Below are 16,969 nucleotides of genomic sequence, written 5' to 3' on the forward strand. Positions count from 1 at the left end.
ATCACAACTGTCCATCGGATCATCATTGGCTAGGCTCCATATAGTACTCTTATTTATCTAGACCCCCCTGACGTGGATAGTATTCGTAGGCTACTTTGTTTAAAAAGTAGATAAAGTGTATACAACATTCTCCGGGGTCGAGGCATAGTTCGATTTTTCAACCAGACTCCCATGGGACATGTGTTACAGTGTGTTGCCAATGGTATGTTCTCATGGCCTCCAGTCAGTATATGCTGGAACATTGTCATAAATTCCCTGGAACACTCTTCCATGACCGTGTGTGTGTGTGGGTGTAAGTGAGTTGGACGTACGTGTGTGTGTGTGTGTGTGTGTGTGTGTGTGTGTGTGTGTGTGTGTGTGTGTGTGTGTGTGTGTGTGTGTGTGTGTGTGCGTGCGTGCGTGAGTGAGTGAGTATTAGTGTGTGTGCCTATGTATGAGTGTGCACATGATGTTTAAAGTCCAAGCGAACTCTGTCTGATACAGGGAAGAGCAAGTTTGAGTCACGCTAAATTAGTCAGACTGTTAGTGTTGAATGCCATTGTCCCTTCAGTTTATGGATTGTACAAGCTCTGATGGTTGACTCAGCATTGTCGGGCTGCTTAATGCACCAGTGCCAAAAAAATCCCTAGCCTAGATCTGTTTGTTCAAGGCTGGCATGACAATAACTGTAGGAGTTAGCAGAAACCGCTTTTGGACCATGCTACCAACAACTAGCTGTCCTCTACCAGATTCTAACTGGTAGCAGGAGGGTTGACAGTGAGGGAGGGAGAGAAAAGCTGACTGCAAAGCTCTACTGTGCTCAAAACAAAATAAAGTGATTTACTCTGCCCTCTGATGGACATAACTGGTACATACACACTCCCAATAGTACATAGTCAAGTACAAGTAATATCTCAGGGAATTTCAGGGATTTGAAACACACAAAAAAGTATCAACATACGTATTGAATATGTAATAAACAGTTGAATTGAAATTATTTGAGTGCCAATCCGTAAAAAAACATTGATTCCATTGTAATGTTTTGCTGGTAGTGTTAAACAATGTAAGTGGTCAGTCATTGCAAGTGAATGACCAGTCCCTTTCACAGTATACTACATAGTTAAAGACCATGGACAAAGTCCACTGTAACCAACAGAAGTCAATAATCAAGAAGTATGTACTCTGTTGTGTGATAAGTACACATCCTCCTAGGTCTCTAAGCTCATAGGTTGACTCTACTAGACACAATTACACAGTTATCACAACTAATGGCTACTTATGGGACAAAATGATTCCGATATCACCAACTAATGACAAACAAATATATGCAGACATATTTATTGACATGTAGTATGTTTATTGGTCGCCATTCCATTTCAGTCATGAGCCAACACACCTTGTTCAAAGGTCAATTTTTTTCTGACTCACTGTCTCCTCTACCATTACTTTGGTAGCAAGTCTACGGGCCCGCAATTCAATATGATCAGCACTACTATACAGTGTTGTTGTTATAACGATATTACCCTATTAGGAAGAGACCTTAGATGTATAACGGGTTTTAGATATTGTGTGCTGTGGGTTGGTCGGGCAGTTAAGGCCGCCATCAATGGCACATATGTGATCCCATGTCTGCGAGGGATGGAATCCCGATCTTCTACACTGTTTCTCCTCTAAAGGTCTCTCCTTCATTCATATCCATCAATGTCAATAAAAATACGATTGACTCTACTGCAGAAAGTAGGCTTCTCCTACCTTGCGGTTGCCGGCCATCTTGCGTAGGAAACTGAAGGTGCGCTCTAAAGGGCTGCCTGTCTTCTCCTCCCGGGCCACGTCTCTCTCGACCTCTGTCCAGCTTCCCTCTCTCCCCCAGAGCAGCAGACCCAGGTCACTATCCACACTGCAGGAGGAGAGAAGGAGAACATTAAAAAAGAAGAGAGGGGAAAGGACAGGAAAGTTATACAAAGAAAAGAGAGAAAACATACGTTTGTGAGAGGATGAGAGGACGGAGGTTGGCAAAGGGAAGAATTACAGAGGAGAGAGGGACAGAAGACAGGAACGATTTAGAGAGGATTATAGGAAGGAAAATGATTTGATAAAATGACAAAGAGAAGAGAGGTAGGGAGAAAAGTGGAGAAAGAGAGGAATGCCAGATTGCATATTATCACTGCAGACCGCTTTTAGGATTGACTGTAAATGGTCATTTAATAACATCGGACACAACTACAAAAAGCACTGTGGCTTCCGTGAGAACAGGATACAGAGCCAGAATGGAGACTGCAATGCGCGAGACAAAACATGCTCAGAATTGAGACGGCGGTTTGCTAAAGGAAATAGATCCAAAATGGCAGCCTCCTTTGCACAAAAGGGAAAATTGGGAGAAAAGCAACTCACCTCTGTGTGGATCCTCCAAGTTGACGGTAGGGTAAAGTCTCTGGAATGCACAGATCAGAAGACACTCAACACACCTTCCTAAACACTCTCCAAAGCTTATGACTCTGGCTGAACTTCTCAATAACAGCTATGCCTAGAACAAGCCAGAACAAAGAAAATACAAAAATACACAACAAAATAATTTTTTAACACAAAGTAGGTTAATGTCCCAATCACCTGATGCTCATTCAAGGGCTGCAGTGCTATCTTTAACCAATATTAAAACGGTGCTATCTTTTACCAATAATAAACTTGCCAAGCATAAAGAGTAAGTTGTTATGAGAGTGAGATGCACAGATAGCCTATAGGCTACTGAGTTTGAGAACACAAGTTAGAAGAGAGGGATAGGAAGAGAATGATGGAAGATATTCTAGTAAAACCAAGTTGGTCATCTGAGCAGGAATTGAAGTGGAGGAGACTAGTACAGAGCAAGAGAGGAGAGATGGGAGAGTTAGCAGTAGAAATGGAGACTCTGCTGTGAACCTGGGACTGGGGCTAGCGACAGAACAAACACAGGAAGAGCGCTTCCGCACTGCTGCACACACACACAAACACTGGTGCATACACACACAGATGGAGGCATACACACACAAAGAGGGGCAGGGGCACACAAAAATCCCTGAGAAACACACACACGGACAATCTAACCCTTAAGAATCACATATTGAGAGACAAAAGACAGCATGCACACAAACTGAAACACAGTACACACATAAACAGTGAAACACAGTACACACATAAACAGTGAAAAACAAACACATACACACTGAGTAACAATTCTGACAAACATACGTGCACAAACTGACAATCATTGACAAACAAAAACAGGCATGCACTTAGTGCAAATTACGATACCCAATTATAATAATTAAATATACCCACATAACATTTACAAAATTATTCAACTAGTGTAAACAAAAACAAGGCACAATGACACAGTCCATATACGTTTCAGACCGCATAAAGGCAAGAAAGACCCTCTGCAGTCAGAGCAGTGTTTGGGAAGAGTCAGGAGTTTATAGACTTACTCAAATCTAGGGATGACTACAAGGATACACTCTGCCCAGAAAACATTGGAAACAGCTACTTTAGCGCTTCAGGTAACATTCCTTGGCTGCGTTCCAATTCTCTACCCTTCTCCACAAAGTGTGTACTCCCCTTCATGGACTGAATTTAAAAAGGAATGGACAGACAGGTGTAAGAAATACGGGAGAAACTAGTGTACACTTCAGGGTGAAGGGATACAGAATATGACCGCAGGCAGCCCTTGTGACCCCTTTAACCCTGTGAACTTGTGTCTGACCACAGGTTGTGTTCATTAGGGCACACAACAGAACACTTTTAAAATGTTTTGCAAAAGGAAACAAAAATCTGTGTTTCTTATTGGACAGTTCCAGGTAGGCCCTCCCCGTTTTCTTCGTTTGGTAGATAATGAACACGACCCAGGCGTGCAGCGTAGGCTTACCGTAGCAGTCGGAGCGTGGTCGGGGGGCCGTGCTTTGAAGGTTTCTGTGACGTGCCACACTGAGGGTTGGGGCCGATGCACTGCAACCCTGCAGCTGGTTCGACTGCTCCTGTTTTACGCACAATTACACAAAATGAGCATTGCACTGCTCCTGTGACCCAACAACAAGTTGGAGCAAAAAAATCTTTATTTTTACATATACAGTTGGAGTCCGAAGTTTACATACACCTTAGCCAAACACATTTAAACTCAGTTTTTCACAATTCCTGACATTTAATCAGAGTAAAAATACCCTCTCTTAGGTCAGTTAGGATCACCACTTTATTTTAAGAATGTGAAATGTCCGAATAATAGTTGAGAGAATGATTTACTTCAACTTTAATTTCTTTCATCACATTCCCAGTGGGTCAAAAGCTTACATACACTCAATTAGTATTTGGTAGCATTGCTTTTAAATTGTTCCACTTGGGTCAAACGTTTCGGGTAGCCTTCCACAAGCTTCACACAATAAGTTGGGTGAATTTTGGCCCATTTCCTCCTGACAGAGCTGGTGAAATGGAGTCAGGTTTGTAGGCCTCCTTGCTCACACACGCTTTTTCAGTTCTGCCCACAAATTTTCTATAGGATTGAGGTCAGGGCTTTGTGATGACCACTCCAATACCTTGACTTTGTTGCCATTTTGCCACAACTTTGGAAGTATGCTTGGGGTCATTGTCCATTTGGAAGATTTGAGACCAAGCTTTAACTTCCTGACTGATGTCTTGAGATGTTGCTTCAATATATCCACATCATTTTCTTCCTCATGATTCCATCTATTTTGTGAAGTGCACCAGTCCCTCCTGCAGTAAAGCATCCCCACAACATGATGCTGCCACCCCCGTGCTTCACAGTAAGGATAGTGTTCTTCGGCTTGCAAGCCTCCCCTTTTTTCCTCCAAACATAAGGATGGTTATTGGCCAAACAGCTCTATTTTTGTTTTATCAGATCAGAGGACATTTCCCGAAACATTTGACCCAAGTGAAACAATATAAAAGCATGAATATGAAAATTCTGACCCACTGGTAACGTGATGAAAGAAATAAAGCTGAAATAAATCATTCTCTCTACTATTATTCGGACATCTCACATTCTTAAAATAAAGTGGTGATCCCAACTGACCTAAAACAGGGAATTATTACTAGGATTAAAAGTCAGGAATTGTGAAAAACTGAATTTAACTGTATTCGGCTAAGGTGTACGTAAACGTCCGACTTCAACTGTATGTACACTTCCGACTAACTGTACACTACCGTTCAAAAGTTTGGGGTCACTTAGAAATGTTCTTGTTTTTGAAAAAGCAACATTTTTGTCCAGTAAAATAACATCAAATTGATCAGAAATACAGTGTAGACATTGTTAATGTTGTAAATGACTATTGTAGCTGGAAACGGCTGATTTTTTATGGAATATTTACATAGGCGTACAGAGGCCCATTATCAGCAACCATCACTCCTGTGTTGCAATGGCACACTGTATTAACTAATCCAAGTTTATAATTTTAAAAGGCTAATTGATTATTAGAAAACCTTTTTACAATAATGTTAGCACAGCTGAAAACTGTTGTTCTGTTTAAAGAAACAATAAAACTGGCCTTCTTTAGACTAGTTGAGTATCTGGAGCATCAGCATTTTTGGGTTCAATACAGGCTCGAAATGGCCAGAAACAAATAACTTTCTTCTGAAACTCATCAGTCTATTCTTGTTCTGAGAAATGAAGGCTAATCTATGTGAGAAATTGCCAAGAATCTGAAGATCTTGTTCAACGCTGTGTGCTACTTCCTTCACAGAACAGCTCAAATTGTCTCTAACCAGAATAGAAAGAGGAGTGGGAGGCCCCGGTACACAACTGAGCAAAAGGACAAGTACATTAGAATGTCTAGTTAGAGAAACAGATGCCTCACAAGTCCTCAACTGGCAGCTTCATTAAATAGTACCCACAAAACGCCAGTCTCAACGTCAACAGTGAAGAGGCGACTCCGGGATGCTGGCTTTCTAGGCTGCTGATTGCTGATAATGTTCGCCTATGTAGATATTCTATTAAAAATCAGCCATTTCCAGCTACAATAATAATTTACAACATTAACAATGTCTACACTATTTCTGATAAACTTGATGTTATTTTAAAAATTGACAAAAAAAATTGCTTTTCTGACATAAACAAGGACATTTCTAAGTGACCCCCAAACTTTTGAACGGTAGTGTACTTTAAGATTACAACAACAAAAAACATTACATTTTGCTCATCCCACAACTTTCATAGCGTTAAAAGTCCCTATGGTTCTCTCAATACATGCATCTCAATTTAGAATGAGTGACAGCCTGCTCGTCCAATCACACAACCCTGATTGCACAGGCTCACCTCCAATACGGAGTAGTGCTGCGAGTCAGACCCTGCCTCTTCCTCTGTGAGGGAGGACAGGGAGCCCTCCTGGGTAATGGGGTTCCTCCGAGGATCCCTCCCCCCTCGCCGGACATCCAGCGCCGCACCCAGAACCTTCTCCATCTCCTCGGGGTCCAGGTTCTCCAGACTCACACTAAGGAGAGATTCAGTTCAGTTGAACTTTATTTATCCCCTCAGGAGCAAGTATGAAAGGCATTGTCAGTTAGAAATATAGAAATCCTCCACGAATACATACAGACATCACATTTCCCAATAAAATATCCTGAAACATTTGCAGAATCGAAGTAGAGAGAAGACGAGAAAGGGAAAGTCTGCAAAAGTAACCAACGTAGAAGTGGAAGGGTCTCTCCCTTTTGGAAAGAAAGTCTCCGAACACTTATACACACTACCATTCACTAGTTCACAATAATTATAGTTGCATATGAGAGGTTGTCTCCATAACTCCTGATACGTGTCAAGGCAAGGAGGTATGTGTGTGTTGTGGTTGTAACACTGTCTGACTGGACCTGTCGTGGTGTTTTCTGTGTGAGAGGGGAGGGGAGGGGGAGAGATGTTGTCCAACAATGGCTACTCTCTGGGCGGTGTGTGTGTGTGTGTGTGTGTGTGTGTGTGTGTGTGTGTGTGTGTGTGTGTGTGTGTGTGTGTGTGTGTGTGTGTGTGTGTGTGTGTCCATGCAAGAGAGGCAGAGTGCCCATACCAGTGTGAGTTGGAATGCATGTGCTCATACAGTGCATTCAGAAAGTATTCAGACCCATTCCCATTTTGTTACATTACAGCCTTATTCTAAAATGGATTAAATACTAAATGTTTCTCGTCACAATACCCCATAATGACAAAGTGAAAACTGTTTAATATTTTTAGCAAATGTATTAAAAATATAAAACAGAAATATCTTATTTACATAAGTATTCAGACCCTTTGCTATGAGACTTGGAATTGAGCTCAAGCGCATCCTGTTTCCATTGATCATCCTTGAGATGTTCCTACAACTTGAACGGAGTCCACCTGTGGTATATTCAATTGATTGGACATGATTTGGTAAGGCACAAATCTGTATATATAACGGTCCACAGTTGACAGTGCATGTCAGAACAAAAACCAAGCAATGAGGTCAAAGGAATTGTCCGTAGAGCTCCGAGGCAGGATTGTGTCGAGGCACAGATCTGGGGAAGAGTAACAAAAACTGTCTGCAGCATTGAAGGTGCCCAAGAACACAGTGGCCTCCATCATTCTTAAATGGAAGAAGTTTGGAGCCACCAACACTCTCCATAGAACTGGCTGCCCGGCCAAACTGTGCAATCAGGGGAGAAGGGCCTTGGTCAGGGAGGTGACCAAAAACTCGATGGTCACTTTGACAGAGCTCCAGAGTTCTTCTGTGGAGATGGAAGAACAACCATCTCTGCAGCACACCACCAATCGGGCCTTTATGGTAGAGTGGCCAGACGGAAGCCACTCCTCAGTAAAAAGTACATGACAGCCCGCTTAGAGTTTGCTAAAAGGCATCCCAAGGACTCGCAGACCATGAGAAACAAGATTCTCTGGTCTGATGAAACCAAGATTGAACTCTTTGGCCTGAATGCCAAGTGTCACATCTGGAGGAAACCTGGCACCATCCCTAAGGTGAAACATGGTCAGGATCGAGGGAAAGATGAACAGAGAAAGTACAGGGAGGTCCTTGATGAAAACCTGCTCCAGAAAGCTCAGGACCTCAGACTGGGGCGAAGGTTCACCTTCCAACAGGACTACGACCCTAAGCACACAGCCAAGACAACGCAGAAGTAACTTCGGGACAAGTCTCTGAATGTCCTTGAGTGGCCCAGCCAGAGCCCAGACTTGAACATGATCTAACATCTCTGGAGAGACCTGAAAATAGCTGTTTAACGACACTCCCCATCCAACCTGACAGAGCTTGGGAGGATCTGCAGAGAAAAATGAGAGAAACTCCCCAAATACAGCTGTGTCAAGCTTGTACCGTCATACCCAAGAAGACTAGAGGCTGTAATCACTGCCAAAGGTGGTTCAACAAAGTACTGAGTAAAGGGTCTGAATACTTATGTAAATTATATCAGTTTTTTATTTTAATACATTTGCAAAAAATTCAAAACATTTTTTTTTTACTTTGTCATTATGGGGTATTGTGTGTTGATTGATGAAGAAAAAAAACTATTTAATCCATTTTAGAAAAAGGCTGTAACTTAAAATGTGGTAAAAGTCAAGGGGTATGAATTCCTTCCCTAAGGCACTGTATGTCTGTGAATCTGGACACACTGAACACTCTCAATTCTCTTCCCAAGACAGGGCCGTTGTGGGATAAACCAACCCTTACCAGTCATATCACCAAGCATTCACCAAGGCTTGTGCCAAATATTATTTACCTTGTACCTAACACCAACGGGAAATGTGTTATTGTCAGGTAAATCATGTGACCAGGTGAAAAGGAGGCGCTTTTAAGAGATGTGGAGACAGTCTCATCAACTAAAAAGGCATTCAAGGAAAATTCTACCCAATAACTATCTTTTAACATTTGATTGATTTCTGTATTTTGAAAGTTACCTAACTTGAAAACTTGATTGCTGACAAGCAAAACCTTTTTTGACTACGTCAACAATGGACTAATGAAATAAATGCCAAAAGATAGTTTGTGGGTGGAGTTTTCCTTTAAAGCTTCCTATGAATTTTGTGAAAGAGAGAGAGTGAAAAGGAGAGTGAGTAGGGGGTTAACTACCAGTGAGCATTCCCTCCAGGATTTCGTGATTGCAAAAAATTTAGCAAAATCAAGCAGTACAAAAAGAGGGCTTGCAATTTCAACCAATCACAGCACATTTACTGAATAGCATGATTCAACCAAGCCACACGTCAAAAGTTTTCCCTCGTCAGCGAATTTTTGCGCCAAATTGGACAAAATGCACAATGCCACGCACAATGTCAGAATTGCTGCAGCAAATCAAGCATATTTGCCCGCAAATATCAGAAAAAAATCCCTGCTAAATTCTGGAGGGACTGCCTGAGATCCACATGAATACGTTTTTCAAATAAATCATACACGGATGTTGATAGATTTGACTGTATATTTGGGTGTGAACATGTGATAACCTCTTGAAGATAGGGGGCAGAATTTTTATGTTTGGAAAAATAACGTTCCCATTGTAAGCTGCCTATTTCTCAGGTGCAGATGCTAGAATATGCATATAGTTGACAGAGTAGGATAGAAAACACTATAAAGTTTCCAAAACTGTCAAAATATTGTCTGTGAGTATAACAGAACTGATTTTGCAGGCGAAAACCTGCGTAAATCCAACCCGGAAGTGACTTCTATTTTGAAAAATGACTGTTTCATTGCCTGCCTTTCATCCATTTAAAGGGATATCAACCAGATTCCTTTTCCTGTGGCTTCCTCAAGGTGTGAACAGTGTTTAGACATAGTTTCAAGCTTTTATTTTGAATAATTAGTGAGATTTATCAAAACGCGTCAGTGGATAAACAGATGTCCCTCCATTAGTTGTTGCACGCGACACTCGTTGCTCGACATTTTCTTTCTCTCCAGTATTGAATAGTTTACAGTCCGGTTGAAATATTATCGATTATTGATGTTAAAAACAACCTGAGGATTGATTATTAAAAATGTTTTGACATGTTTCTACGACCTTTACGGATACTATATGACATTTTCATCAAGTCTTGATGACTTGCCTAAGGCTTTGGAATACTGAATATAACGCGCCAAACAAATGGAGGTTTTTTGATATAAAAAAAATCTTTATTGAACAAAAATAACATTTGTGTAACTGGGAGTCTCGTGAGTGCAAACATCCGAAGATCTTCAAAGGTAAGCGATTAATTTTATTGCTTTTCTGGCTTTTGTGACCAATCTACATGACTGCTAGGTGTTATTAATGTTTTGTCTAGTGATCGATAAACTCACAAACACTTGGATTGCTTTTGCTGTAAAGTATATTTTCAAAATCTGACACGACAGGTGGATTAACAACAAGCTAAGCTGTGTTTTGCTATATTGCACTTGTGATTTCATGATTATAAATATTTTTAGCAATATTTTGTATTTGGCGCTCTGCAATACAGCAGTTGTTTACAAAATGATCCCGCTAAAGGGATCCGTGCGTCAAGAAGTTTTAAGAGTGGATAAGAGTGTCTATTAAAGCTATATTGTAGTTGTGTTGTGGGACTGGGTACTCTGACAGAAAAAGTGTACACATTTCTATTGTTTCTGTATAATAGATAAAAAAAATATATTGTATTGTAAATGGATAAAATATAAACATAAGGATTCCCGTATGGAATTGTATGTTTATTGCGCCCCTTACCTGCGGTTGTCGCTGGGTTCCGTCCCCTTCTGCTGCACCGTAACGATAGCCCCGGGCTCCCAACTGTGTCTCCTCCAGGGGTCCAGGTGGGTGAGGTGACGGGTGGCCGGAGAGCGCAGGGTAACCCCCCCAGCCCTGCCAACCCCCTTCACCCCAGGGCCTGGGGAGCATGGCGGGGAGCGGTACGGGAAATAGGGGGGAGTGGTTGGTATGGTGGAGGAAGAGGGCAGGCAAGCTGGTGGGTGGGCGTACGGGGAAGGGGTGGTCGGCATCTGGATGAGGGGCTGAAGAAAGAGAGGGGCACAGTGAGAGCTCATACTGTTCACTAGGGATGGGCGATGTCAACCTTTGTCCTATCGTGATTATGTGGCCATAAAACATTGTGATATAATATTCTATCGCCCCCAAAAAAAATATTTAAATGTTAGATTATTTTTTTTATATGCACCATGCAGTAATCGCTCCGCCATTTCATGGTTGTGAAAATTAAAATAGTTCGCCTAATTTCAGTTTGTGAGACAAAACAAGCAAGTATAGTGAATCATTGCACCATCTAAACTGCTGTGAAATATATTTTCCATAACCAAAAATATTGTATTTTCAGCTGTTTGAAGCTGGTGTACAAAACCGAAAGTAAAAGATGGAAAACTAAACTTAAGCATGAGAAGCATAGAAATAGCACACATAGAACAGATCTACCACTTCTTAGACTTGCTTTCAATGAGAATGACAGATCTATTACTCAGATTTTTATGTGAATTTGGTCAGGTCACCCAGAAAGTTACATATCGCAGTTTTAACTCAGCTAAAGACAACAGTTGGGCTATAGCGCAAAATCAAATGCAACTGGACGAATCATGACGAAAATGTATGTTGTTGAAAGCCTGGGCAGAAGCTAAGTGCAGGCAAATCTTTTCTAATATTTCTTTCTGGTGGAGGAGCTTCAGCATGGAGCAGGTTTGTGTGTTTGTCTGTCTGGTGCACTGTGATTGAGCAGTGACTGTCTGATGAGGAACGGGCTGTCTTACCATTATGACTAGGGATGCACAATATATCGGTGAACATATCGTAATCTGTCGATATTAGCTAAAAATGCCAACATCGGTATCGGCCCGATGTCTAGTTTAACGCCGATGAGCAAAATCGATGTTAAAGCCGATGTGCATACCTATATAACGCAGGTACATGACGTAATGACGGCAAGTAAAATTTTTCGCTACACGTGCAAAAACAGCATTCCTAACCTAGCCCACAATGACTGCTGTGTGGATCGAGCAGTCAACAAGTCGAGCAGCCATTTGAAAGAGTAAGAACATTTCAGCGAGACAACTCAAAGGCGAAATCCATTAAAGCCAAGATAATGGAATTCATTGCCCTTGACAAATCAACCGTTCTCTGTCGTGGGTGATGTTGGCTTTCGCAGACTAGTTAAGCACCGGTACGTACACATGAAGTTACACAGTAACAGCGTCACTGCTATTAGCGTCACAACATACTATGGAATGCCGTTTGGGTCTTTGCATGTCAAAGATACACATCAAATAACACTATTTGACGTGTTAAATAAACTTTTAATTTGCCACGTCAAATAACACAGTTCTATTATAGAATGGTGTGTGTTCTGAATTTGCAAACAAGTAAACACCAGCCACGAACGATGTGTTTACAGTACCGCATTGGTAATAAAGCATTATTTGTTTGACCACAACTTCTGGGGTAGCTAGCTTTAGCTTGGTCCCTAGCTATCACCAATACAGCCAGCCTGAAAACAATGACCAGTAGAAACTGCAGTCACTTTCATTATTCTTAGCAATGATTTAGGAATCCTTGTGAGTAAGTATTAGCTAGGTAGCCACTTGTTGTTCGCTCAATGTAATTGAACTTCAGTTCATGAAAATAAATAGCTAGCCAGCTACTTAACCCTGTTGCCCAAAGCTAACATTATAAGCAGCCAGGTAGCTTCATCTGGCTAGTGAGGCTCGACCGGACTGGGTTATGTGTTGTGAAGCTAGCCACAATAAGGATTAGGCACAATAGTGGAATTTGTGGTTTGCCTTCAAAATAAATGTACCTCTTGAAAGTGATGCAGAAGGTTAGAATTGGTGGAATCATGACATATTTAGACTAGATACATGTTAAACAAGATTGGAATGTGAAGCAATGTAATGGGGTATCAGTCTACTCGGTGACACCCACAGAATCTAACTGTGCAGAGTTTACGCAAATATTAGCGTTGTAGCTCTTATCGCCAGACTGTGAGTGTGTGAAATCACCTCCCCAGTCAGCCTATTGAGTGTATTGACATTCATATTGCACTGTACAGCTTTACCTAAGGATTTGGGATCAAAGAAATGGGGTATCAGTCTACTCAATACCCAGAGTTATCAAACTCCAAAACATCCACGTAGTATTGTTTTTCCTGGAATAGTGTTCAATACACATAGGTTGACAAATGTGGCTCAACTTACAGTTGTTTCAGAGTCCCACAATAAGATCTACGACGCTAATGTTCTCTGGGTGTCACTGAGTAGACTGATACCCCATGTCATTGATCCACAACCTATAGGTAAGGCTGCACAGTGAAATAAGTATGCCCCCAATGCAATTCTAAAGTATAATACATCCAGTGTGATTTCAGATTTTTGTCAAATTAACAAATTGTCTTTTGTTGATTTTATAACATTCCAACCTCCTTTAGCATGATCTATTCAATTATGGCATAATTCTACTGTTTGTATCACTGTCAATGACACACCTTTATTTTGAAAGCTAACTGCAAGGTCCACTATTGTGGCTAATCCTTTTTGTGGCTAGCTTCACCTAGATGGGTCCGACCACCATTCATCAAATAAGAATTGTCTTATAAATTAGGGTTATTTTAGATGACACCTAGCTATATAGTTAGCTAGCTAACTATAGCTACTGAAACAGATGTCGTTTTTGCAGAAGAACAGTGTTTGCATCCATGAGCTAGCTAACTTTTTTTTAATGACCAGCACTGTAGGTGTGCGAGACAACTTTACCAGCATCATAGCATACATATCGATGAAATATAGTTATTATACATTGATTTCACCATGTAAAAAAAACACGTTAAATTATTATTATATGATGCAGTCATATACAGGTCCTGATTAACAACAAGCTTATTTGACAAAGACCCAAACGGCGTTCCATAGTATGAGAAATCCTGTTTGAGAATGAAACGACTGAACAAATGAACAACGAAACAGCACAGCAAGTGAAAGAAATAGCTTTTGATTATGTTTACTGGTCAGTGTGGTGTGTGTAACCTTTATTTAACTAGGCAAGTCAGTTAAGAACAAATTCTTATTTACAATGACAGCCTACCCCGGACGACGCTGGGCCAATTGTGCGCCACCCTATGGGACTCCCAATCACGAACAGATGTGATACAGCCTGGATTCGAACCAGGGACTGTAGTGACGCCTCTTGCACTGGGATGCCTTAGACCGTTGCGTCCATGTGTGTGTGTTAACTATGTAACTGTACTAGAATGCTTAAAAAGTCACCTAAAATTGTAAATATCTGTCTCAGGTCTTTTTTGGCAAGGAAAATCAGTATCGGCAGATCACTAATTATGACATCATTGGCTGGAAAATAGTCCACTGTCTTCAGAACTTGATAATTGCTTAATTTGCCTCATAAAACAGAAAAAAATAGTATTGTTTGTTCTATCATAAAGCTGTGATTGAGAATATCCTATGCCTTGGCTTAGGCTACAGACCAGGGGTGTCAAACTAATTCCACGGAGGGACGAGTGTCTGCAGGTTTTTGCTTTATCCTTTGAATTAAGATCTAGACAACCAGGTGAGGAGAGTTCCTTACCAATTAGTAACCTTTCATGTCTTTATTGAACACACCGTGTAACCATTCACAGTGCAGGGTGGAAAAAGTATGTTAACCCTTGGTTTTAATAACTGGTTGACTGTACTTTGGCAGCAATAACCTCAACCAAATGTTTTCTGTAGTTGCGGATCAGACCAGCAATTTTGGACCATTCCTCTTTACAAAACTGTTTCAGTTCAGCAATATTCTTGGGATGTCTGGTGTGAACTGCTCTCGAGGTCATGCCACAGCATCTCATATCGGGTTGAGGTCAGGACACTGACTGGGCCACTCCAGAAGGCGTATTTTCTTCTGTTGAAGCCATTCGGTTGCTGATTTACTTCTGTGTTTTGGGTTTTTGTCCTGTGGCATCACTCAACCCATCCTCCTGCAAAATGTCTTGATAAACTTGGGAATAATTTTTTTCGTCGATGAAAGCAACCTGTCCAGGCCCTGAGGCAGCAAAGCAGCTCCAAACCCTGATACTCCCTTCACCATACTTTACAGTTGGGATGAGGTTTTGATGTTGGTGTGCTGTGCCTTTTTCCCCCTTCCAAACAACTCAACTTTAGTTTAATCAGTCCACAGAATATTTTGCCAGTAGCGCTGTGGAACATCCAGATGCTCTTTGCGAACTTCAGATGAGCAGCAATGTTTTTTTTGGACAGCAGTGGCTTCTTCCGTGGTGTCCTCTCATGAACACCATTGTTGTTTAGTGTTTTACGTATCGTAGACTCGTCAACAGAGATGTTAGATTTCTGTAAGTCTTTAGCTAACACTCTAGGATTCTTCTTAATTAACCTCATTGAGCATTCTGCGGTGTGCTCTTGCAGTCATCTTTGCAGGATGGACACTCCTAAGGAGAACTTTCTCCATTTATAGCCAATTTGTCTTACCATGGACTGAGGAACATCAAGGCTTTTAGATATACTATTATAACCCTTTCCAGCTTTCCGCAAGTCATCAATTCTAAATCTTGAGTCTTCTGAGATCTCTTTTGTTTGAGTCATGGTTCACACCAGGCAATGTTTCTTGAGAATAGCAAACTCAAATTTTGTAAGTGTTTTTTTTAATATGGCAGGACAGCTCTAACCAACATCTCCAACCTTGTCACAATGATTGTACTCCAGGTCAGCCAACTCCTGACTCCAATTAGCTTTTGGAGAAGTCATTAGCCTAGGGGTTCACATACTTTTTACAGCCTACACTGTGAATGTTTAAATGATGTGTTCAATATAGACAAGAAAAATACAATAGTTTGTGTGTTATTAGTTTAAGCAGACTGTGTGTGTTGTTGTGACTTAGATGAAGATCAGATCCAATTTTATGACCAATTTATGCAGAAATCCAGATAATTCCAAACGATTCACATGCTTTTTCTTGCCACTGTATTCTTAATAAGCTTAAAAACTTGCACCATTAAATCTATTATATATATATATTTTAAAGAATATGGCACAACAACAAACCTGTCAAGAAAGGGCCGCCCACCAAAACTGACAGACCAGGCAAGGAAGGCATTAATCAGAGAGGCAACAAAGAGACCAAAGATAACCCTGAACCAGCTGCAAAGCTCCACAGCGGAGATTGAAGTATCTGTCCATAGGACCACTTTAAGCCGTTCACTCCACAGAGCTGGGCTTTACGGAAGAGTGGCCAGAAAAAAAAAGCAAACGTGCTTTGTGTTCGCCAAAAGACTCCCCAAACATATGGAAGAAGCTTCTCTGGTCAGATGAGACAATAATTTTGCTTTTTGGCCATCAAGGAACACACTATGTCTGGCGCAAACCCAACACCTCTCATCACCCTGAGAACACCATCCCCCACAGTGAAGCATTGTGGTGGCAGCATCATACTGTGGGGATGTTTTTCCCCATCGGCAGGGACTGGGAAACTGGTCAGAATTGAAGGAATGATGGATGCCGCTAAATACTGGGAAATTCTTGAGGGAAACCTGTTTGTCTTCATGGGATTTGAGACTGGGATGGAGGTTCACCTTCCAGCAGGACAATGACCCTAAGCATACTGCTAAAGCAATACTCAAGTGGTTTAAGGGGAAACATTTAAATGTCTTGGAATGGTCTAGTCAAAGCCCAGACCTCAATCCAATTGAGAATATGTGGTATGACGCTGGTATACTACAAAGATTGCTGTATACCAGCGGAACCCATCCAACTTGAAGGAGCTAGAGCAGTAATGCCTTGAAGAACAGGCAAAAATCCCAGTGGATTTTGCTTATAGAGACATACCCCAAGAGACTTGCAGCTGTAATTGCTGCAAAAGGTGGCTCTACAAAGTATTGGCTTTGGGGGGGTGAATAGTTATGCACTCAAGTTCTGTTGTTTTGTTTTTACCTTATTTCTTGTTTGTTTCACAATAAATAATATTTTGCATCTTCAAAGTGGTAGGTATGTTGTGTAAATCAAATAATACAAACCTCCAAAAAAATGAATACTTTCGCAAGCCACTGTAGGCCTACATTGAA

General features: G+C 41.2%; 1 protein-coding gene across 2 annotated transcripts in view; it reads right to left on the reverse strand.

Moving 5' to 3' along the window:
• The window catches only part of LOC129831106 (rho guanine nucleotide exchange factor 2-like), a 70,845-nt gene that overhangs the window by 41,566 nt on the left and 12,310 nt on the right, over positions 1-16,969 (reverse strand). For both annotated transcript variants that reach the window (XM_055894147.1, XM_055894151.1), the window contains exons 2-6: positions 10,636-10,919; positions 6,272-6,446; positions 3,875-3,983; positions 2,371-2,410; positions 1,732-1,876 (exon numbers count right to left, since the gene is read on the reverse strand). In XM_055894147.1, the coding sequence (XP_055750122.1) occupies positions 1,732-1,876; positions 2,371-2,410; positions 3,875-3,983; positions 6,272-6,446; positions 10,636-10,907 (741 nt within the window). In that variant the 5' untranslated portion in view covers positions 10,908-10,919. The remainder of the gene's footprint in view (positions 1-1,731; positions 1,877-2,370; positions 2,411-3,874; positions 3,984-6,271; positions 6,447-10,635; positions 10,920-16,969) is intronic.

Source organism: Salvelinus fontinalis, chromosome 32 (genome assembly GCF_029448725.1).
Source record: "Salvelinus fontinalis isolate EN_2023a chromosome 32, ASM2944872v1, whole genome shotgun sequence".
Lineage (NCBI taxonomy): Eukaryota > Metazoa > Chordata > Actinopteri > Salmoniformes > Salmonidae > Salvelinus > Salvelinus fontinalis.